We start from the raw sequence: 24,963 nt of genomic DNA, 5'->3' as shown, positions 1-24,963 counted from the left end.
CAAGGATAAAGCCAAGATTACTGGCTTGTAAGACAGGAAGGATGGTGGTGCCATCTACAGTGATTGGAAAGTTAGAGGGAGGACAGGGTTTGGGTGGGAAGATAAGTTCAATTTTCAAAATATTAAGCTTGAGGTGATGGGAGGACCTCCAAGTAGAGATGTCTTGAGAGCAGGATGAAATGCAAGACTGCAGAGAGGGCATGAGATCAGGGCTGGAGATGTAGATGTGGGTATCATCTACATAGAGGTGGTAGTTGAAGCCATGTGAACGAATGAGTTCTCCAAGGGAGTGGGTGTAGATGGAGAATAGAAGGGGATCCAGAACTAAATCCTGAGGGACCACCAAAGTTAGGGGGTGGAAGGCAGAGGAGGAGCCTACAAAAGAAACGGAGAATGCGAGACCAGAGAGTTATGAGGAGTACCAGAAGATCGTTTCAGTGAAGCCGAGGTTGGATAACGTTTCCAGGAGAAGGGGGTGGTCGACAGTGTCAAAGGCAACTGAGAGGTTGAGGAGGATTAGGATGGAGTAGAGGCCATTGGAATACTCAAGGAGGTCATTGGTGACGTTTAAGGGGGCGGTTTAGAAGGAGGTCACTGGTGATGTTTGAGAGGGTGGTGTCTGGATTCTAGTCTTGGCTCTGCCACTAACCTGCTATGTGACCTTGGGCAAGTCATTTAACTTTTCTGTGCCTAAGTTCCTTCATTCTTAAAATGGGGATTCAATACCTATTCTTCCTCCTACTTACCCTGTGAGCCCCTTGTGGGACCTGATTATCCTGTATCTACTCCAGCAATTAATACAGCGCTTAGCATATAGTAAGTGCTTAACATATACCACATTTATTATTAGAAGAAGGTGAGTCTGCCCACTGACCATTAGATGCTACTGCCTCTGTTGGGTGATGGTGTCTCTTTAGCACCTCAGTTTTCCAAGAGCTGAACTAGAGGGCCAGCTTAGCTGCCCACAGGCTGCCCTCAGATTGAGGTTGATGATGCTTGTTGTGGGAGGGGAATGTGTCTGTTATATCGGTATATAGTTCTCTCCCAAGTACTTAGAAGAGTGCTCTCCACACAGCATTCAGTCAACATGATTGATTTTTAAGTGGACTGCACAGTAGTATTAAAATGCCAGGAATGAATTGAGAAAGTTTTGCTCCCAATAACCTCCTTCCTCTCTTGTTTTCTGCAGGAGAATTTTTGAGTTTTGCTGATGACTTACTTTCTGGCCTTGGGACGTCCTGTGTAGCAGCTGGTAGAAGCCATGGAGAGGTGCCGGAAATCAGCATCTACTCTGTCATTTTCAAGTGCCTGGAACCCGATGGTCTCTACAAGTAAGACATGATGAGAGCATGGGGAGAAGGAGGAAGAGAGACAGGAAGATACAGCTTCAGGGAGGGAGGAAATGAGTAATTCCATCTGGAATAGCTGAATGTTGTGCGTGTTGGACTGCCTGCCATGAGAGGTAGAGTTTAGTGCAGTTCTCAATGGGGAAGTTTTTTAGGCAATGAAATGAGTACTGACCTCTTGTAAGAGGACCAGAAATGCCTCTATTGCCTAGCTATTCCCATTCAAGGCATTAGGCAGATTATTTCTTGAGCCTTTCCTTTTTTGTCCATCCCATGAATGATGACTGATGCTGAGACTGAATTTTTTTTTTCCAAGATTAATCTATTTCATCATCTATTTCATCTATCACATCTTGATGGTGTCCATTTCCTAACTCAATGTGTGCATCCCTCCCCTCTCTTCAGGTCCCCAACACTCACCCCTGCCCATAACAAGAATTCTCACTCAGCTGGGCCCCAGGTGGATACAGAATGATGTATCTGCTGGCAAACAGTAACAATAATAATAAAAATAATTGTGTTATTTAAGTGCTTCCTATGTACCATGCACTGTACTAAGTGCTTGGGTGGATACAAGCAAATTTGACACAGTCCCTGTCCTACATAGGGCTCACAGTCTTAATCCCCATTTTACAGATGAGGTAACTGAGGCACAGAAAAGTGAAGTGACTTGCCCGAGGTCAACCAGCAGACAAGTGGCAGAGCCAGGACTAGAACTCAGGTCCTTCTGACTTCCAGGCCCAACCTATACCCACTAGACCAAAGAAGAAGTGGCCACTGCTCCTTTGTCAACTTGAGGCCTTATTTACCAATACAATTTCAAATACTGCTTTCTAATTGGCCTTTTAGAGTTTGTTTCTTTGTTGGAGTGCTTCAAATGAGAGGAAGGGTAGAGAAAAGCAAGCTTGTAATATCTTTCTTTAGTGTAATTGGTGTCAAAGAGAACTCTGGCTCCTTCTATGAGAGCAAAGTCAAAAATGTGTGCACAAAAACTCAAAAATATTTTGTGCTTTGTACATATATATGATATGCTATTGGCAGAAATTTTAGGGAATGCCTCAGGATTTTTTTCAAACAATTGAAGTGTATGTATTCAAAACATCAAGTCTCCCAGAGCTACTACAGGTGCACAAGGTTCTCCTATAATGTGGAAGTTGTGCTCTTTCAGAACCCTGGGATTAAGGAAACCTTGTTTCATAGTACTCACCATTTCTGATTTGGTGCACATGCACAAACCATTTCTTCTAACACCCCACCCTGCTCCCTCCAGACAGGTTGGTGTCAGAAGAAAGTTCCCTAATCCTGCTGTTACCCTTTCGTCAAAATGCAGAGTGAAAACACATGTTCTGGAAGGACTGAGAATACTGTTCTATGTTTATCTAGTTTAGACAAAACATTAATGTTTTCACCCAGAGAGATATTGGAAAGACATATCAATGATTCAGGAATCATAGACTCAAAGAACAGGATAGGGACCCTTAAGAAATAATTTGGTCCAACCTCTTTTTTTTTTATGGTGTTCGTTTAGCACTTACTATGTGCCAGACACTGTACTGAATTCTGGAGTAGGTACAAGGTAATCAGGCTGGACATAGTCCCTATCCTAACTGGGGCTATACAGTTTTAATCCTCATTTTGCAGATGTGATAACTGAGGTACAGAGAAGTTAAGTGACTTGCCCAAAGTCACACAGCAGACAGCCTCCTGATTTCCAGGCCTATGCTCTGTCCACTAGATCACACTGCTTCTCTTGCCTCCACATATATGAATAGATAATCTATCCAAGTCAGATGAGTGTCTATTCTTTTTTAAAACAAACTCCACAACAATGCTTGAAACCAGTTCCAGTGTCTTTTCATCCAGACAGTCGATTAATTACATCTAACATCACATTCTTGCTGCAGTTTAAGCTATTATCTATTAAATCTTCTGTGAACATAGGAAAAACTTGCAGCAAAAAACGTCTTCTTGGAATCTGTAATGACTCCCCTCCTTATTCTGCTGTTCTCCAGCCTAAGCGTCTAATTCCTTTCATAATAATTGTAATCATTGTTACATGCTTAATATGTGCCAAGTACTCTATTACGTACTCAGGTAGATACAAGATAATCAGGTTGGACACAGTTCCTATCCCTCATGGGGCTCAATCTAAGGAGAAGGGAAAACAGGTATTGAACTCCATTTTACAGAAAAGGAAACTGAGGCACAGAGAAATTAAGCGAGTTGCCCAAGGTCACACAGCAGGCAAGCAGCAGAGCTGATATTAGAACCCAAGTCTTCTGGATTTCAGATCCATGTTCTTTCCACTAGACCAAGCTGCGTCTCTCATAGACTTTTATGACTTTTCCTGTCAAAAATAATGAATGAGCCTTGGTCCTGTCATGAAGACTGAAAAACCTCTAAGAAGGAAATTAATTGCATTTGTGCTTTGCTACTCATGTTCCCACCAGGGGCCACAAGCAAGTAGGCAGGAGGGGGTAAGGCTTATTGTAAAATGTACATAATCAATCAGTGATATTTATTGAGTGCTTACTGTGTTCATAGTACTGTTCTAAGTGCTTGAGAGAATGTAGTGCAATAGAGTTAGTAGACGTAATCCCTGCCTTTTAGGAGCAAGAATTTTACATTCATTCATTCATTCATTCAATAGTATTTATTGAGCACTTACTATGTGCAGAGCACTGTACTAAGCTCTTGGAATGTACAAATCGGCAACAGAAAGAGACAGTCCCTGCTCATTGATGGGTTTACAGTCTAATCAGGGGAGACAGACAAAAACAATAGCAATAAATAGAATCAAGGAGATGTACATCTCATTAAAACAATAACAATAAATAGAATCAAGGTGATGTACATCTCATTAACAAAATAAATGGGGTAATTAAAAATATATTTGACTCTATTTATTGCCATTGTTCTTGTCTGTCTGTCTCCCCCAATTAGACTGTAAGCCTGTCAAACGGCAGGGACTGTCTCTATCTGTTGCCGACTTGTTCATTCCAAGCGCTTAGTACAGTGCTCTGCACATATAAGCGCTCAATAAATACTATTGAATGAGTGGACAAGCACAGTGCTGAGGGGAGGGGAAGGGAGAGGGGGAGGAGCAGAGGGAAAAGGGGGGAAGGGCACTTAGCTGAGGGGAGGTGAAGGGGGGGGTAGAGGACAGCAGAGGGAGCAGAGGGAAAAGGGGAAGCTCAGCCTGGGAAGGCCTCTTGGAGGAGATGAGCTCTAAGTAGGGCTTTGAAGAGGGGAAGAGAATTAGTTTGATGGAGGTGAGGGGGGAGGGCATTCCAGGACCGAGGGAGGATGTGGGCCAGAGGTCGATGGCGAGATAGGCAAGAACAGGGGACGGCGAGGAGGCGGTTGGCAGAGGAGCGGAGCGTGCGGGGTGGGCAGTAGAAGGAGAGAAGGGAGGAGAGGTAGGAGGGGGCAAGGTGGTGGAGAGCCTTGTAGCCTAGAGTGAGAAGCTTTTGTTTCATGTGGAGGTTGATAGGCAATCACTGGAGGTTTTTAAGAAGGGGAGTGACATGCCCAGAGCTTTTCTGCAGGAAGATGAGCCAGGCAGTGGAATGAAGAATAGACTGGAGCGGGGAGAGACAGGAGGAAGGGAGATCAGAGAGAAGGCTGACACAATAATCCAGCCAGGATATTATGAGAGCCTGTACTGGTAAGATAGCCATTTGGGTGGAGAGGAAAGGGCAATTCTTGGCGGTATTATAAAGGTGAGACAGGCAGGTCTTGGTGACTGATTGGATGTGTGGGGTGAATGAGAGCAGAGTCAAAGATGACACTGAGGTTGCGGGCTTGAGAGATGGGAAGGATGGTCGTACCATCCACAGTGTTAGGGAAGTCAGCAAGAGGACAGGGCTTGGGAGGGAAGATAAGGAGCTCAGTTTTGGACATGTTGAGTTTTAGGTGGCGGGCAGACATCCAGGTAGAGACGTCCTGGAGGCAGGAGGAGATACGAGCCTGAAGCGAGGGGGAGAGGACAGGGGCAGAGATGTAGATTTGTGTGTCATCTGCATAGAGATGGTAGTTGAAGCCGTGAGAGCGAATGAGTTTACACATTCAAAGCCCTTTTACACCCAAAGTGACTGTAGCATAATGTTGATGATTAGAAAACACGTCAGAATTTTAAAATGATGTAATCAATCAGACAAGCCATATAAGTTGGAGGTAAAGGGACTAAGGTGAATGCTAGCTTAGGGACACAGGCATTTTTTTCTCTTTGTTATTGACTATATGACAATTAAGAAATCACTCAACCTTTTGATTAGCCTTGTATATTAAACTAGCCATAATGCCTATGACTTGTAGTGTTGTCAGTTTGAAGTCTTGTTTTCCCCTTTCATACATGGCAGGATTCTAACTGAAAACTCTCCTCACCACATGGGGAAATGAGCTTGTTATGTAGGTGAGAACAGGGCATGCAGACTTTCTGTTCACCAAGCACCATAAGAGCAGCAGAAGCAGAGGCCACCCATTGACACTTGACAGTAGTAGATGAATAAATGGAATCACTTTACACAGAGGGTAGTGATTTTATGGACTTCCTCTCCACAGGCAGAAGATTCCAGTGGACTAAAGAAGGGTTTGTGGTTAAATTCATGGATGAGGGTTTCATAATTGGCTGCTAAAGGAAAAAGTGAGGGATATTTGGAAGGTTCATCCCTAAGGGTGGGAGTCAAAGGAGGACAACCAGAACACAATTCCTCTGAGAGTCCACTGGTGTGTCTCTTTAGTATTTAGAGGATGAGCTGAATAGACCATTGTTCTCACCCAGTACGGCACTGCTTATGGTTTTTAACTGAGCGGCAAAGACCTCAGAGGCTACCAGGGCAACCATCCTCCAGGTCATGACCCTATGGCATGGCATTGGCTCTTCACTGTAGACACTTCAAACATAAATGGGGCCTGAACATTAAAAACATTCACTAGTACTTGACGATGTGCTACACCTTGCCTGTCTACTAGCTTGTTGAATTTCGTGCCCCAGAAGATAATGATGAGACAGTGCAAGTCATCTTGTGCAAAGCTATTAACCTAGAATTGACTCCTTTCAGCATGGCTTGAAGAAGTAGCATGGCTTAGTAGATTGAGCAGGGGCCTGGGAGTCAGAAGGACCTGGGTTCTAATCCCAACTCTGCCACATGTCTGCTGAATGACCTTGGATGAGTCACTTCACTTCTCTGTACCTCAGTTACCTCATCTGTAAAAACTGGGGATTAAGAGTGTGAGCCCAATGTGGGACAGGGACTGTGTCCAACCCAGCACTTAGAACAATGCTTGGCACATAGTGCTTTAACAAGTACCATAATTATCATTATTTATTAAGTTCTCAGTTTTAAAGTCTCAGGACCTAAGCTCATCCATTGTTCTTGGCAGGAGACTCTATTATCAATCAACCAACAGTATTTATTAAGGACTTACTGTCTACAGAACACTAAGCACTAGGGAGAGATGGTAGATGTGATTCCTGACCTTCATCCCTTACCATGTATCTGGGGAGACAAACACTGAAATCAACTACAGAGAGGCAGAAGAAATCGAGTATAAAGACATGTACATAAATGTCACTAAGGAATGTGAATACCCAAGTACTTAGAGGGCACAGTGCTGTGGAAATGGAAATAGGGGTGGGGATTTGGGTGGTGTTTTGGCAGATGGCTCATGGATGGCTTTGGGAGATTTGATTTCAGAATGCCTTTGAAGAGTAATGGTCACAGAGGTGAAGAGGGAGGGAGATCCAGCCCGAAGGATGGTTAATGGGTGAGAGGGATGAGAACAAAACAAAAATCATCTTCCCCCATCCTTCCCTTTTTTCCTCCATCTGTCTCCATCCTCTCCTGCCTTTTCCTCCATCCTCCTCCCCCATTCTACCCTATCTTCCACCATTCTCCTCCATTCTCTTCCATCCTCCCCCATTCTTCTCCATCCTCCCCCTCTGTCACCCATGTTTTATGTGCCTGTGCAGGCCTGGAGACTCTCCCATCTGCATGTATCTCTGAAGACCTAGGGAGAGGTGGGGAATATCATTTTTCCACAAACTATTCCAGAGGGTCCTAATTGTGACTTGTCATCTGTGACTCTTTTAATATCATAGTGTGGCTCTTAGAGCACATTCACTTGGTGGCTTTCCACTCCTTATCCTAGCTGGGTCTCACCTCTTACATCCTTCCATAAGTAGCACTACCAGTCTCACTCACCATCCAGCTCCAATCTGGCTTCCGTCCCCTCCACTCTACCAAGACTGCTCTCTCTAAGGTCACCCATGACCTCCTTCTAGCCAAATCCAATGGCTCCTACTCCATTCTAATCCTCCTTGACCTCTCAGCTGCCTTTGACACTGTCGACCATCCCCTCCTCCTCCATACCTTATCTCACCTTGGCTTCACGGACTCCGTCCTCTCCTGGTTCTCCTCTTACCTCTCTGGCCGGTCATTCTCGGTCTCCTTCGCTGGCGCCTCCTCCCCCTCCCATCCTTTAACTGTTGGAGTTCCTCAAGGGTCAGTTCTTGGCCCTCTTCTGTTCTCCATTGACACTCACTCCCTCGGTGAACTCATTCGCTTTCACGGCTTTGACTACCATCTCTACGCAGATGACACGCAGATCTACATCTCTGCCCCTGTCCTCTCCCCCTCCCTTCAGGCTCGCATCTCCTCCTGCCTCCAGGACGTCTCCACCTGGATGTGTGCCCACCACCTAAAACTCAACATGAGCAAGACTGAGCTCCTCATCTTCCCTCCCAAACCCGGTCCTCTCCCAGACTTCTCTATCACCGTGGATGGCACGACCATCCTTCCCGTCTCTCGGGCCCGCAATCTCGGTGTCATCCTTGACTTGTCTCTCTCGTTCACCCCACACATCCTATCGGTTACCAAGACCTGCCGGTTTCACCTTTACAATATCGCCAAGATCCGCCCTTTCCTCTCCACCCAAACGGCTACCTTACTGCTACAGGCTCTCGTTATATCCCGGCTAGACTACTGTGTCAGCCTTCTCTCTGACCTCCCTTCCTCCTCTCTTGGCCCGCTCCAGTCTATTCTTCACTCCGCTGCCCGGCTCATCTTCCTGCAGAAACGATCTGGGCATGTCACTCCCCTTCTTGAACAACTCCAGTGGTTGCCTATCAACCTCTGCTCCAAAAACTCCTCACTCTAGGCTTCAAGGCTCTCCATCACCTTGCCCCTTCCTACCTCTCCTACCTTCTCTTTTTCTACCGCCCACCCCGCACGCTCCGCTCCTCTGCCGCCCACCTCCTCACCGTCCCTTGGTCTCGCCTATCCCGCCGTCGACCCCTGGGCCACGACCTCCCGCGGTCCTGGAACGCCCTCCCTCCTCACCTCCGCCAAACTGATTCTCTTCCCCTCTTCAAAACCCTACTTAAAACTCATCTCCTCCAAGAGGCCTTCCCAGACTGAGCTCCTCTTCTCCCTCTACTCCCTCTACCACCCCCCTTTACCTCTCTGCAGCTAAACCCTCTTTTCTCCCTTTCCCTCTGCTCCTCCCCCTCTCCCTTCCCATCCCCTCAGCACTGTACTCGTCTGCTCAACTGTATATATTTCCATTACCCTATTTATTTTGTTAATGAATTGTACATCGCCTTGATTCTATTTAGTTGCCATTGTTTTTACGAGATGTTCTTCCCCTTGACTCTATTTATTGCCATTGTTCTCGTCTGTCCGTCTCCCCCGATTAGACTGTAAGCCCGTCAAATGGCAGGGACTGTCTCTATCTGTTAGCTACTTGTTCATTCCAAGCGCTTAGTACAGTGCTCTGCATGTAGTAAGCGCTCAATAAATACTATACTATTGTATCCAGCTCACCGCAGCAAGGTGGAATATTATTAATGAAAACAATCTGAGTTTGAATAGTAGCAGTGGCTAGCAGGTAGGCAAGAAAAAAGGACAGCCTTGGCATTGTCTGAATCTCTGCTTCCATGAGCATCTGCTCCCCTTCAGTATCTTTGGCTTTTCTGTCATTGAACTTCTCAAGATGATCTTTTTCAGTTTTGCAAGATTGGTGAATTTTGAAATTTGTGCCCTAATGTGTATTTTGTGGTATAAAAGCAGTGTGATCCACTGGAATGCCCCGGGACTGGGAGTAAAGGGACCTGAGGGGCACACCCGACTCTTCCACTCACTTCCTCCGTGACTGTGCCTCAGTTTTCTCATCTGTAAAATGAAGATTGAATACCTGCTCCTCTCAGAGAAGTAGCGTGGCTCAGTGGAAAGAGCCCGGGCTTGGGAGTCAGAGGTCATGGGTTCGAATTCCGGCTCTGCCACTTGTCAGCTGTGTAACTGTGGGCAAGTCACTTAACTTCTCTGTGCCTCAGTTCCCTCATCTGGAAAATGGGGATGAAGACTGTGAGCCTCACGTGGGACAACCTGATGACCCTGTGTTTAACCCAGCGCTTAGAACAGTGCTCTGCACATAGTAAGTGCTTAACAAATACCAACATTATTATTTCCTGCTAAGACCTTGAACCTCATGGGGACAGGCACCATATCTGATCCGATGATCTAGTGTTTACCCTAGCACTTAGCACAGTTCTTAGCCCATAGTAAGTGCTGAACAAATACCACAGTTATTATCATTAGTATTACTGCACAAAGGACTATTCTTACTGTCCTATTTGCCCTCAGGTACTGTTATGGAAATAGTCATTCACCATTTCTTCCTTCTATTGCACCTCATCAGCACATTGTTACTGAAATGTCCATGAAGACACTGAGCAACAACTTTTTGCTAATTTAGGCCTGAGGACGTGTTTGTGTGTTTTGTTTTAATGTAGGGAGAAAACATGAAATATTCCTTTTTTTCCTTGCACTTTGCCTTTATCTCCTCTTCCCTTGCTATGTCCATGTCTCTCTTGGTCTCTGTATCACTTTCAGACACAGTGATGGTCTCTCCCCTTCTGTTTCCACATCTTTCTCCATAAGATGCCTCTACACACCCCTGGCTGTCTGTTATATGTGAATCCCATGTGTTTTTCACAGCAAACCAAAATTGAGTTTTATTTTTATACAGACTTCTCCATCAACCAAGTCATAGAATTTATCAAGCAATTACCCTGTACAAAACTCTATAGTAAGCATTTGGGAGAGCATAGTAGCACAAGTAAAGATGATTCATCCCCTCAAGGGCTTACAATCTAGTGTGAAGAGATGGACACCAAAATAAATTATGGATAGGGAAAGAAACTAAGTATAAAGGAATGTATATAAGTGTTTTGTGGGGAGAAGAGAGCAGTAGCCAAGTGCTTAGGAGGTGAGGGCTCAGCTTTTTTAGTTTTCTCGTTATATGCCGATCAATGCCAAGAAATTCAGATTAGTGAAGAGAATATTCTCTCAGTCACTTGTTGCTGTCTTATATTTTAGGGGTTTCAGAGCCAGCCAACATTGCAGTAGGAAGCCTCAGGCTGCTTCCCTGACTTTATCCCACACCAATCACCAAGGTGCCTCCAGTGTGGTCGGAAGAGAAAACCTCCAGGTTTCCATGTTTAATTTAGGCCCACCAGTAGTAGGAGCATGATTTCTTCTCCTATGACTTTTATCCAATTGCCCACACAACTCCAACAGAGCTCTGGGGAAAGAGAATCCCAAAGGTATTGGCACTGTTTCAAGAACCAGGGTGTTGCCTCACCTCTCTCCCCCTACTCCTTTCCTTATCCTTTCCCTCCCCATGACAATGGGCATCTGAGGGGGATGGAAAGCCAAAGAGTCATACAGCCAGAAACCGCATGGAGGGTTGAGAAGACAGGACTTTGGGAGCCCACTTGAAAAGGAAAAGGAAAGAAAGGAACTCAAGGGACCAAATGTCAGCAGCTGAAATAATTAAAACACATTTTGTAGTGAGTAATGAAACCTTTTATGGGACCACAAAAGCCGTTGAAGCTGAGAGCTGGCAAATCGACTGTCAACTTTTAAATATCTTGATTAATACTTTCCCTGCCTCCGTTTTCTCCTTCTGTTAAATATGTTGACTGACTCTGAGCAAGGAGAAGACCTTTATTACACATTTCTTGTGCTGGGTCAGGGAATGTAGTGAAATTACTTGCTCTTAATAATTTTTAAACAATTCCTTTTTAAAATTGATTATATTAGTATCCTTGGGGAGGAGATTACTTTGAAAAAATGCCAGGGTCTGGAAAACCTAAAGATTTTTCTAGTAACTTCCTTCTAATAAAATACAGGTGTCTGCTCTCACCTGGGCTGCACTTGCCCATTCGTCTAAAGTCAAGAGACATTTTCTTAAAATCAAGCATTTTTGAATGGTTTCATTCAGCTTTGTTATTTCCTTTATTACGTGTTCCTGCTACACTGTTTTGCTTGCTCCCCCCCACTCTGATTTTCCCTTTACCACATTCATCCTTTTTTTCTCCCTTCAAGACTCTCTCCCCTCTCTCCTATTTGCTGATTCTCATTCTCTCTCCCTTACCCCCTCTCCTTTTGGCAATCCACATAATTTTGCTTTCATATCCCAGTGAGGACAAATACATGCTACACAAATACCCTTGTGTATAATTATTCTCTTTATAAATATCAAGTCACTCAATAACAGCAGGTTTAAGTAAGAAAACAGTGTCAGCAACACCCGCCATGTCTCCTGACACCTCCAAACCTGCCGTGCAGGGAAAAAATGGATTTCAGGATTGCCTAAATTTTGAAGGTGCTGAACCCTCCAGGCCAGTGAAACTAGATAAAGTCTTGAGGGCTGGAGGTGTTCCAAGGTGTCTTAGCCTGAAACATTCCAGTAGGCCCTCTGGTGCCTCTCCTGAGGGGAGGATGGATATGGGGGAAAGACATTGCAACCCTCAGCTTCTTCTGCTTTCCCCATTCCCCTGAGCTCTTAGTAGGTACACTTGAGGTCTAATACAGAAGCCACACCTTTAAACACTCAAGAGAGATGTTCCACTTTTCTTTCTTGGTCTTTGAAGTACAGTTGACTGAAATCCAGTTTGCACCAATATGCAAATGAGCACATTTACTCCCACTGGCAAAGAATGTTTGACCCCGCAAACTTTCAGAGGCCTGCATATATGCTTCCAAGTGCTTACAGAGACATTCTCCTATGTCTGTTTAAGAGCGAGTGCTCATGCTCACACACACACACACACACACACATCCCTGATCATATCTCCAAGAGATAATTTCATTTTAATAGCCTCCATCTATGTAATGTTAAATAGTACCACAGCCTGAGAGAAGTCAGAAAAGTGAAAATAGAGGCTAATTTTCTGTCCTAAACTCACCCCAATGTAGCAAAACAAATACATGGGCTTAGAATCATTTTTAAATTGAATTTTCTTGTTTGTTTCTTTTGTTTTGTTTTTGACAGGAGGGTGTGAAATCCTTGGAAGATTCTAAAGTAAGAGCCACCCCAGGCCCCCTGGGAACTGGCAATTCAGCTGAAATTTTGCTTTTTGTCTGATTGATCAGGTCAATTTCTGCTTCTTCTGGGTCCCTTCAGTGCCAACCAATTTCAGCAGCTTTGCCAGAAGCTGGATGCTCAATTTTCCCTCCCCACTCTTGCCCACCTCCCTTTCGAGTTACCTACTGCAAGTAGACAATGCTATATTCTAATCACCAGTCACATGTCCTTTCTTTGATCAGAGGGGTGCTGGAAAGCACTCTCCCAGTCCTTAGACTTGTGTTTCTATGCATTCAGTAATTCAAAACAACACCACCAGAGAAGCACCTACCTTTAACTAAGTGGAAGTGATTTCCTGTGGCTTCCAATCTGCTATTCTTCTGACTAGAGAATAGCTCTATGGTTAAGAAAATGAGATATTTACTCCGTAATAAAGAGGATTAATAACGTGAGAAAGGTAGCCCCAAGGTCACTGTTTCAGGCCTCTCTGTTGCTGGAGTGCTGCTTCCAGTTGCACTTTTCCTTCCATCTTTCAAGAAGACTTAATGCAGAATCTGAAGACTTGTGTCTGTCACTGTTTTAGAAAACAGTCATAGCACAAATAACCCTGGGGAGGCAACGCTTCTTTAACAGTATGTCAAACCTGGTTCAAGCCAGACAGAATCCATGGGTGAAGGAATGAAGCTTGCTTTGTCTGTCAAAACTGGGTACATCATGGCCAAGGGGGTTTAGTTACCCCCTTGGAAGGGTGATCTGCTGATCTGTTATGTCACCCAAGATTTCAGGGAATTGCCAGGTCTCTCTTTTCAAGTACTTGTAGCAACAGAGTGATATGAAGATGGCATTTTGGTGTCTTTGGGCCACTAAATCAGAGTTTTAGAGTCCTTTCCTTCTCTAGTCAATACTCAATTACTTATGTTCTAGAAGGGAGAAGTGACACAGATAAGAAGAAACAATGGATGATTCAACAAAGGTGGTATTTGGGGGTTTGTGAATTTTGGATCATTGGTATGGCAGGTGAGTCTAACTGAGGATCTGTTTAAGCGATGCAGCTAGGAAGGGGTGTAACTGGAATGCTGAAGCTGTGGGCAGAGAGTCTTGTAGAATAGGAGAAGGTCAGAAGGATTGCAGGCTCACATCTGGGAAAAGTCCTTCACAGATAATGCACAAAATGGACAATCCATTCACAGATTTCCAAGAGGTGACTGCATTAAGGATGACCTCCAAATAATTCTCCTCTCCATACTCACTGTCCCCAGAAAAGCCCAAACATTTCATTGCCATATTCAGCCAGCTGTTCCCTCCCTCTTGGACATCTCTGCATTTCTTCAGTAAAGACTGGTTTCTCTGGAGAGAAAAAAAAAGTGGATTGTTGTGAAGAGACAGAGAGACTGGGAGGCTAAGCAAGATTTGTGAGAGGCATTCAGCAAGATGTCCAATAACCCTTCTCCTACTATTCCAAATGCCTCCCCATCTCTGGCCCCTGGGTGGATCACCCTTTGAAGTGCCTTGCAGAAGCAGAGCAGCAGCAAGCAGCAGCTGCCATTGCCACCGCCATGGATACTATAATTATATATTAGATTAAATCCCAATGTTTCCCTTTATTTACATTCCTAACCTACCCTATTCATTTCCGGTGTTTGTGCCAAGAATCAGCACAGAATTTACTGGAAATAATATGGAAATCATCAGGAATCCTTCCAGGCTGGCTTCTTAGAGAGCAACTGTCTATTCAACAGGTCCTTCTAGCTGCTGTGGGTGAACAAGTCCCTAGCCAGAGCAGATGATCTCACCTCGGTGGCTCACTGACCTAAACTCATATTTTGCTGTCTTCTGAGTTTGGGGTCTGTGATCCCAATACAGAGAAACAGACTCTGTATTGGTCAACAAATGAAGGGAATTTAAAGCAGAAAAAGGGAAGTCAAGGGACCATCTTTTGGTGGCTCTGCCCTTTCTCCTCTTCCCTAACCACCAGACTCTAGGGACTTATTTGTAGCCAAGTAGACAACTGTGGGACAAGAGCTCAGAGATGCAAAATTCTGAAATGCTCTTCATCCAACAGGTGGAATGGCCAAAATAGGCATACCCGCAATCACTGAATTATGAACTTTGATAATATGCTCAATCATCAAACGCATGTGGAGAAAAAGCTCAGAATGAACCTTGTTCTGGGAAGATGTGGGCAATTTTCTTCTGGAACTTTCTTTCCAAAGTACATGTGTGGCCCATGCAGACATGCCCTCAGCTGAGAGATCATGGAAGGGTGTGTCCCTCTGGGTGTTCATATGAGTCTATGTGAGTCATGAGCCAAGCATGTTGATGGCTGTGTGTGAATGGGCTGTTTTCCTTGGTGGGCCTGAGTTTCTCCCAAAGAAATCTGTTTGCTTGGATGTTCACTCCTCTTGAGGACTGTTTGAGTAGAGGGGGTACCATTGAGCATATGGTCCCCCTCGTCTGTTCCCAGCTGGTGCAGGTAAAAGCTTGGCCACAGCCCATCCACACACCAAAGGAAAGGAAAGAGAAAATAAGAGCTATGGCAGCCATTCAACAGTCAGATTTCTCCAATCCAATATGGGATTTCTGAGTCAGTCAGGGAAAGTCTGCTTTTGCCTTAGCTGGGCTTTCAGATTCTGTGCTGGTTGTCTATACCATAATGAAATTTGGAGTATTGTAATTTCCAGTTTCCTAGAGCCTGGATGATCCTTCTGTGCAGGGAATTCTATATAGTGGGGGCTCCAAAAGTCATGATCTAAAAAAAAAATCATAAGAGGACCAGTGTTCTGTGAGGTGGTGACTTCACTGAGGTAAAGAGTCAGGGCAGGGATCATGTCAACCAACTTTGTTAAATTGGCCTCTCCCTAGTGTTTTTACAGTGTCCTATACACAGTAAGTGCTCAATAAATATCATTGAATGATTATCCAAGAAGCAGTTTGGTGACAAGAGCCAATGGCCAATGAAGGTCAGGCTTTGGGGTTCCTCTCAGCCCTTAATACTCCCCTCACCATACAAGACCAAACTTCAGGGAGTGTGGATGTTCTGTTACCCCCAAGCTTGAGTTCTCTGTGTCCTCTGGTTTTCTCCTCCCACTGTTGGCCCCTGAGGCACTTCAGCCCTTAAGGTGAGTGAGATGCTGGAGAACCACCTGTGGGGCCAACACTGGGAAGAGAAAACTAGAGGATACAGGGAACTCAAACTTGGGGGTAAAAGAGCATCCACACTCCCAAAAGTATGACCTTTTACGGTGAGTGGAGTATTAAGGGCTGAGAGGAACTCCACAGCCTGACCCTCATTAGCCATTGACTCTTGTTGGCCCTAACCTAGGGGTGGCAGTTCCTGGCCACGCCCTGGGGCCCTGCTTGACATCAGAGGCAATTCCTTCTCAAGGATGCTGCAAACCTTTGAAATATGGGGTGAAACAAGGGCCTGAAATCTTCCCCAAGAGTCTCCATGGACTTCCAACAACACACTCAGGGTGGAACATCAGAGTGAACTTTGGTTGCTCTAAGATTGTCTCTGTTAAAGCACTAGGGAGGTATAGAGAGCATCACTGATGATGTTTTAAGTTAGAATCCCCTCATATTTCTTCCACTATTTGCTGCCTACCTCTTTCTCTTCCTGCAGGGACCGCTCCCACCTACACCAGCAATTCATTTTCAAGTCCATTGCAGTATTCTGGTGTCTTAGGTCATAGCATCCATGTAGCCGATTCATTAATCAATCAGTGGAATGTATTGAGTATTTACTGTGTGCAGAGGATTGTACTAAGCACAGTAGAGTTTCTTGGCTGCAGCTCAGTCATAGCCCTGCCTGTTTCATAACCAATGAAAATGGTGACTGGTCATAGATTCTCATTGACTTCTCCTTTCTGGTTGGTCCTTTTGAATATCCCTCTTCTTCATCTCCCTCTTCCCCCCAACCCCAACACCCCCAATCCCCACCCCCACCACATTACTGATTGTTTCTCATCCTTTGCAAGCCATCTGAACCTGTAATTATCTTATTCATGCTCTTCCATGGTCCTTGGTGTATTGTGTACCCTACAGTGATAATCCAAGTAATGCACCTCTTCAAAAAAAGACTGGAGATATTGGAGAAGTTTCTCATCCATACTTGGAGGGAGTATGACACATATAGAAACAAACCACCTTGTAAATCTAGTAGTTCCTTCCCCCCTCACTATAATGACACACACACATTCTCTCTCTCTCTCTCTCTCTCTCTCTCTCTCTCTCTCTCTTCCCCCCTCCCGCCACTTCTTCACTCCATGATTTTCCTTTCTCTGTTCCCCAGGTTGCCAGGAATGAAATAACATTCCTTGCGTTTTTGTTATAAAGCTCCTGGCAGCCATTCTCCCTACCCCCAGTCAGGTCAGAACTTATTTGCATTCATGTATTTGAGGCCAGCACTGAGGGGAGATTGGAAGAGGTTGTGTTTTCAGAGAGTTTTATAAGACACAACATCCAGCCAAAGAAAGAGTTCTTATTTCTTTCGGGAAAATGTTAACAGATTAAAAAAAATGTTCTTAGCTGTCTTGCCTGTTGATAGGTTGATTGGTGGCCACTCTGTATTGGTCTCACTGCTCTCTCTTTTTCAACTTCTCTCACCCTTATCGTTTGTCTAACTCTGATTATTTTCACTCGCAAGTGTGTAGTAACTGAATGCCATTAAATAGATCATTCTTAATCTTATCTTCTCAGTGTAACAGGAGAAAGACACAGAGAGAGAGAGAGAGAGAGACCCAAGAGCTACAAGATAAACAAATAGAGGGATGTTATTGGCTTCTAAATGGATACAGAATGAGCAGAAGCAACATCTTAAAGCAACATCTTAAACTTTTTTAGGGCACTGCCAACCCTTGAAGGAGGTTTTTCCTTTTATCCTTTTACTGTCTATGGTATTGTAGTCATAACATCCATCCAAGTATCCGAGAAGACTTCATAAGCAATCTATCAACTTGTCTTCATTTTTAGTAGTACTCAATCATTGGTATTTATTGAGTGCTGTCTGTGTGCAGAGCACTATACTAAGTCCTAAGGAGAATATAGTGTAATAGGTTTGGTGGACACATTCCCTGACCCCTGATCCCTGATTCTCCTTATATACTTCTTAAAGGTGGAGTAAATGCTCTGAGGAAACACTGTTGAAGAGCTTTGAAATCACTGGAAAACACAAAACATTATCTCCACATATTATTTGGCTGAAGGCAACAGAGGTCTATAAGCAAAACCATTTCTGGATCAGCCCCATGGCCATCCAGCCCAGGACTCTGTCTCTAACCGTAGCACCAAAGTATTGGTGAAATAGTGTCATGTTTGTCCTCTTGAACACCCATCTCGTGGTTAGGGAAGATCTAGCCATCATCCCTCTAGGGTATAAGCTTGTCCCCTAGATTGTAAGCTCGCTGTGGGCAGGGAATGTGGTTACCAACTCTTCTTAGAACAGAGTACTTAGTGCAGTGCTCTGCACACAAAAAGGTTAAATAAATGCCATTGATTGATTAATTCCAAACATTTCCCAGGACTTAAATTTTGCACAGACACTATGATCAAAAAAAAGGTCAAAAAGACCTTCTTGCTTCTATGGTAAGCCAGGGCTTTGACTGGGAATCAGACCCATACAGTAAAAGTATGTATGTATGGCAGTATGTACAGTATGTATGGCACATGCAGTAAAAGAGGTACACAGTCTCTTCAGGGTGGAAGTCATCTGGGTCTAGCAGCTTGTTTCCTCACCATACCAAATCAACCTCTGCTTAGGATATCTTCAGACTGTGTCAATGCCAAACCTTGATGACTTGGCTGTCTTGTGTGCAAAGAATCCCTGATACAACCCCCTCACCTTCTGATGTTGCTAATGTGGTCAACAGCTATATTCAGCCTACCCAATTTGACTCAAAGTTTAGATTGGCCAGAGCCACTCCCCCTAACTCTAGAGTGATGGAGATGGCTACTCTATGTCCAAGGCCTTGAGAATTACTCTAACCCTTCCTCCCTTCCATAACACCTCCTCTGGTTTTCCTTGAAATAGGCAGTTGCTGCAAAGGTTTAATTCATTGATTTTAGTAGGTACTGATTTCCTTTATTATGTATATTTTTGTATATATTAAATTACCAAGGAATTGCCAGGTTCTCCCCCTCTTCACCTATTCATTTGCACCTCCTCGTGTGGGGTAATTCAATGGGCCAAGGAGCGGGTGGGGGGCTGATGGCAGAGGGTGGCACAGGGAAGAGGGCCAAGTGGTGTAAAGTCAGCCAACAAGCTTCATTGAGGCTGGGAGTCAGAGATTGCTTGGACCAAGAAGTGTGGATGGGCGCTCTGCCCAGTTCCAGAAGGGACACCATGGTTGCCTCCTTCCAGGCTGAGCTGCATAGAGCAGGAGCTGCATGCAGCTTCATGCAACAGTTTTCTAGTCAAGGAGTGAATGGTGCTCCTTCTTCTGAGCCCCCAGTTTGGCAACTGCTGGATTCTGCAGATGCTTAGCCTGGAAGCTGATTATGCTGTTTTGGGGTAGGGAAATGTCAATACAGCTCACTGGCCCTCAAATCACCTCATCCTTTAGAGTTTCTACTCCCTTTTCCTTTTCCTCCAGGCCTGGCATCTACCCCATTCATCCAGGGCCCAGCACAAAGTCAGATGCTGCCTGTGACTGGACCAAGTGGCCAAGAAAAAATATCAGGGGCTCCAAAATAAGCTCCCTGCTTGGCTGCTCAAGTGGCATAACATTTTGGTGTCATACAACTCTCCTTGAATAATAATAATAATAATGATAATAATGGTATTTTGTTAAGTGCTTACTATGTGCCAAGCACTCTATGGATAGTCACAAAATAATCAGGTCCCACATGGGGCTCAAAGTTTCAGAAGGAAGAAGAACAAGTATTGAATTCCCATTTTGCATGTGAGGGAACTGAGGCACAGGGAGGTTAAGTGACTTGCCCAAGATCCTACAGCAGGTATGTTGCAGAGCCGGTATTAGAACCCAGGGCCTTTATCTTCCAGGCCTGTGATCTTTCCACTAGTCCATGCTGCTTCTCTAATGCCACTGGTTGCAGGTGCTGTAGATGGAGAGACCTTGGAATGTTGCCTCACAGGACATGCCACCTTAAAGCCAGCCCTGCCAGAAGCACTTCATTTCTGAATGAAGGTTGATGACAGGTCCCTCCACTGTGGGGACTGTTGGGGGTGACTTCTTTTGCTTCCAGTCTACCTTTGGCTTTAAACTCTCATCCCAGATACAATTGAGGATTGAAACTTCTCTTGAGTTAGAGGGTGAGGGCAGTTACAAGGGTCCTCAGGAAGATTAAAAGAGAGGCTCAGATTGGGGAGGGACACAAATGGAAATATGGCAGTGTGGAGGGCCTAAGTGTCAATGATAAAGTCAGGCAATATGGCTGCCTTATGTTATTTGGGTAGCAATTCGGGGAGCACAGACTCTGTGTCTCAGATAAGGAGCTGCCAGGATAGCTGAATTAGACTGGAACTCCACTGATGTTTGGCTAGGAGAGATCCTGGCTTGATCCCTATGAACTGATTCTCCTGACAGTTCTCAGCCATCACTGAGCTGGGAGCCACCTAAGCACTTGGCTACTCATGCCCCAATTCCTTTGCATTTGTGTACCCCTCTTTCTATTCTATTGCTTCCCTTTACCTGATTCTTTTTTTTAGTGTCTTTCACTCCACCAAAATTGTAAGCTCCTTGAAGGCAGGAAGAATGTCTACTAACAGTATTGTATTCTCTCAAGAGCTTAGTTTAGTGGTCTGCACAGAGTAAGCACTCAGTAAATACTATTGATTGATTTATGGTTGATTGGGCAAGCCTAAATCAGATTCCCTGAGGACATCCCAGGATGACCTGGACTTCCAAAATAGTACAACAGAACACTGTACTAAGAACTGGGAAAAAATACGATGTCTGGTGAGGTGAGGGGGTGGGGGGAGGAGAGAGGCACATTTGTCCTGCGGGAAGACAGGGGACTCTGAAATGGCCCGGGGGCCCAGAAGTAACACTTTGGAGTCAAAAGCTGACTACCAAGTAGATCTTCTCCTGTTATCTCATTCCTTCCCCATCAACCCTAGAATCCACTCAAATCCCAGGTGGAATTTCTATTTGAAAACATCACCTTTGGGAATTCATAAATAATAGCTCAGCTTCACTGGTCATGCACTTGGTTGCTCTCCAGAATCTCAAAGCTTTCAGGGTTTCTAGGAAAGAAAAAAAGATCCAGACAGCCTATATCCACCTCTGTATTCTCTATAGGAGGCAATTTCCCCAAAGGCTGCTATGCTAAAGTGTCAGTCCATCCATAAGTCAGTCAATGCTATTGACTGTGGCATAGTTCATGCTAGGTGTGGAGCGTTAAACTGGAAGCAAAGACCATGACCCTGCCCAAAAGGGGCCCCCATTCTGATGGGGAGGTGGGACAGATGCCCAGTGATATAAACATAAAGACCCACCGAACCCCCATTGCTGAGATATGTAAGCTCATTTGGGGCAGGGAATATATCTGCTAAATTTGTTGTATTGTACTCTCCCAAGCACTTAGTACAGTTCTCTGAATATAGTAAGTGCCCAATAAATACCACCGATTGATATATACAAGAAGCATAAGGACATGAGTGGCAAAATGCTTTAAGCAGATATTTGATAGAGATTTCGAAAAACTGGGATTACTGGGAGTAATCGGAGGGATAGACACAAAAATAATAATAGTAATAATAAATTGTTAAGCACTTAGTATGTGCCAAGGGCTGTAACAAATGCTGGGGTAAATTCCAGATAATTAGGTTTCCACCATCCACAGGGGGCTCACAGTCTAAATAAGAGTAAGAACAGGTACTGAATCCTCATTTTACATGTGAGAGAATTGAGGCACAGAGAAGGTAAGGGACTTGTCCAAGGTCACAGACCAGACGAATGGCAGAGCTGGGATTAGAACCCACGGCCTCTAAGTGCCAGTGAAGTTTCCAATAGGCCATGCTGCTTCTTCCATATCTTTCCATTGGAACTATAGAACAGAACCATATTTATTTTCAACTCAACTACACCACCTTTAAGGGCTGTTTAGGCCATTTTCTGGGGAAAGCTGTCCTTCCTTTCTGCACCCCACTACATTAGAGATCCAAAATCTCCTGCCGCCTGACTTGAGAACAGTCTCAAAGACTAGAGAAGGCAGCAGCTCAGTTCCAGCTGACACCTGCAACTTTTTTTTTTTTGTAACAACCATGTGAACACAACCCAGGCACACCAAGTCCCATTGGGCCTTATCTCTCCTGGGACACTTATTTCTTTTTCTCTTTCATGAAAAAAAAATATATGCCCTTCTAATCTCTCAATTACGCAAAACATTACGTCTTGACTGCCCCTTCCCAGGTTCTGCTATGGCCTTTTATCAGGGCCAGATGCCCCTGCCATACATTTCTAACCAGGCTCTTCATCCTCACAATTCAAGGTTTCTAAGACAAATGTATCTAGTCTGTTTACATGATTATTTTGGAGGCCAAAGTGGAGCAACCCCTCTCCTAGACATCCTCCTCCCAGCCCAGGTTGGGAAGCAGGGAGTGCTGCCAAAACACAGATGTTTTCCAACATTCCTAGTGAACGAGTCTTTATCAAAGGTGGTGTTGGCGTGTTGCCTCCCTGCAGCTTGGTTTAAGACCAGACCTTGACCTGGAGGGCTCAGAGGGGCTCTCCTTCTGCCTCTTTATGGTTGATATATTTTCATAATGCTTTTTTAAGTGGGGAGCCCAGTGTTCACTCTCTCTGGAGGGCCTCAAACAATTAAAAAAATGGATCTGGAGTTGGTAATGTAGCAACTACAGTACCACCAGTCCTGGGATGGACAGCTCTCCAAGGGTGTTCAGGTGAAGAGATAAAGGCTGGGTCTTCTACCCTGGAAAAATGGCTTCCCTCTTATGGCTCCAATCTAATGTCCATACAAACATTTTTCTCTCCCTCTTCCAATGTGATGCGACAATATAGGGTAGGTCATGGACTTGATTCTATTTAGTTGCCTTTGATTCTATTTTGTTGCCATTGTTTTTACGAGATGTTCTTCCCCTTGACTCTATTTATTCCCATTGTTCTTGTCTGTCTGTCTCCCCCAATTAGACTGTAAGCCTATCAAACGGCAGGACTGCCTCTATCTGTTGCCGACTTGTTCATTCCAAGCGCTTAGTACAGTGCTCTGCACATAGTAAGCGCTCAATAAATACTACTGATGGACAGGTCTTATAAAACTTGCTTTATGGAGGGACAGACTGATAGATCGAGAGAATTACTGATATGCTCAGGGAGCGTCTGCCCAAATCCCAGTCCCTAACTCCCTCTCCAGAGTTCTATCCACCAGCACCAAGCTTACCTATTCCAAAACTCTCTGCTTACTTATTCTAAAAGCTAGTTTATGGTTTTCTTCTTTCTTCTCTCTTTCTCCATTCTTTTCAGGAATGAGATGAATTGATTACGGCAATATGGTTTCTTTTAGGAGGAGAAAAATGAAACTCTGCACAGTTTCCCACAAAGCCAAAAGTTATTCTGCAATTAACATTTTTTTCCCTTTATGGAAACAGCCCAAGCTGAGCAGTTTCTTGGAAGCTAAGTCCTTGGTCAATCCCAGGGACCTGATGTTCAGGGCAGGTGTTCAGAGCAGTGGGCATTCACCAAGAACCATGGGTGAATGGTTCACCATGACCAGAGCTGGAATCCTCCTCCACTCTGACTCCTTCCCCTCTTATCCACCCATTGGCCACTGTGTCAACCTGACTCCTTCCCCTCTTATCCACCCATTGGCCACTGTGTCACTCCTCTACCTACCACTGGGTGCATTCCTGTCAGAGTTTCCAGGAATCTGCTCCTGAGTTCACTCCAGCTATCAATGGATCTCCAGAGCAACAGTGCTGGGGCCCAGGATGCTTATTAAGAAAGCCCAGTTTGTTTTCCACGTCTCCTAGTACATTCCTTCCCTCTTGAACCCCGAGTAGAGCCACCTGGTCAGTGACTTCTTTTCCTCAGTCCCTTCTCCATCCAGAACCTGGCCTCCACATCCACTCCCGATGCCCCTCTATGTTAGAGGCTTTGACCTTAAATCTCCATTCAGAATGGAAGCTTTCTTTTTGTATGTGAATTATGGAGGGACTGAGAGTTCTAGAGAGGCAGGAATGAAATAGGGGCCAGTCTCTGTTGCCAGGAATCTCAGCCAACAGTAGAGGTATCACTGTGGCCTGGTGCCTTCCTGGGCATCAAATTATTAAAGGAGCAGGATGGGAATTTCAAGGAAGGATATTCATAAGGACCTGGGTTTTAATCCTGACTCCTCCAATTGTCTGCTGTGTGATCTTGGGCAAGTCACTTCATGTCTCTGTGTCTCTGCTGCCTCATCTTTAAAATGGGGATTAAGACTGTGAGCGCCATGTGGGACGGGGACTGTGTCCAACCTGATTAGCTTGTATCTACCCCAGCACTTAGTAGACTGCCTGGAACATAGCACTGAACAGATACCATTTAAAAAAAGAGGGAAGTTGGCTGAGTGTGTTTTAACCTAAGTATTTGAGGGAGGTAGGGAGGGAACAATGAGGAAAAATCAGCTGTTCTCCAAATCAGGCATCAACAACCAGGCATGTCCCCATGGGAAAAAAATCCTCTGTGATTTCAAGGAAGAAAAAGTCCAAACAGCTCCCAGTTCCTCCCTCTTCAATCTAGCAGAGGAAAGAATCTGCCCTGACTCCCATTCCACTGGCCATTTTTGAGGCAAAGACATCCATCTACTAAATCCACCCGACACCAGCCCATTTCTAGCTGGGCCTCCAGCTCTAGGCTGAGTCAGCCCGGCTTCCGAGTTTTGGCCAGTTCTCAATGCGAAGGCGACAGCCCTGATCCGGCACTTGGGAAGCCGCTTGGTCCTGCAGCTATCCCTTTATCTCCCAGGCCTCCTTGCTCCCTCCTTTGTTTTGAAACCAATTATATGCTGGCTTGTGCAGCAAGTGCCGCAAAAGGCCCCATGCATAATCAACCTCTGTGCTTTGTTGTCAGAATTGTGCCTTGTGCGGCTTTTTCTTTCCTGTCTGCTTGACAAAACCCCCTAAAAATGTCCTTCATATAAATAGAAAGAGATATTTAGAGCAAGAGATGCTTGAATATGAAACTTACCATGAGAGGACTGCAATTGTTTTAGTTTATCTTCTGCCATCTTATTGAGGGAATCTGAAGGCTGAGCCAGACTTACTGAGCTAATCCTGTCCTCCTTTCCT

General features: G+C 44.8%; 1 protein-coding gene across 2 annotated transcripts in view; it reads left to right on the top strand.

Moving 5' to 3' along the window:
• ASTN2 (astrotactin 2) overlaps positions 1–24,963 on the top strand; it is an 869,558-nt gene that overhangs the window by 785,822 nt on the left and 58,773 nt on the right. For both annotated transcript variants that reach the window (XM_029062728.2, XM_029062730.2), the window contains one exon: positions 1,190–1,331. In XM_029062728.2, the coding sequence (XP_028918561.1) occupies positions 1,190–1,331 (142 nt within the window). The remainder of the gene's footprint in view (positions 1–1,189; positions 1,332–24,963) is intronic.

This window comes from Ornithorhynchus anatinus, chromosome 4 (assembly GCF_004115215.2).
Source record: "Ornithorhynchus anatinus isolate Pmale09 chromosome 4, mOrnAna1.pri.v4, whole genome shotgun sequence".
Lineage (NCBI taxonomy): Eukaryota > Metazoa > Chordata > Mammalia > Monotremata > Ornithorhynchidae > Ornithorhynchus > Ornithorhynchus anatinus.
The sequence above is the reverse complement of the archived record's forward strand: the minus strand, read 5'-3'. Positions and strand labels throughout refer to the sequence as shown.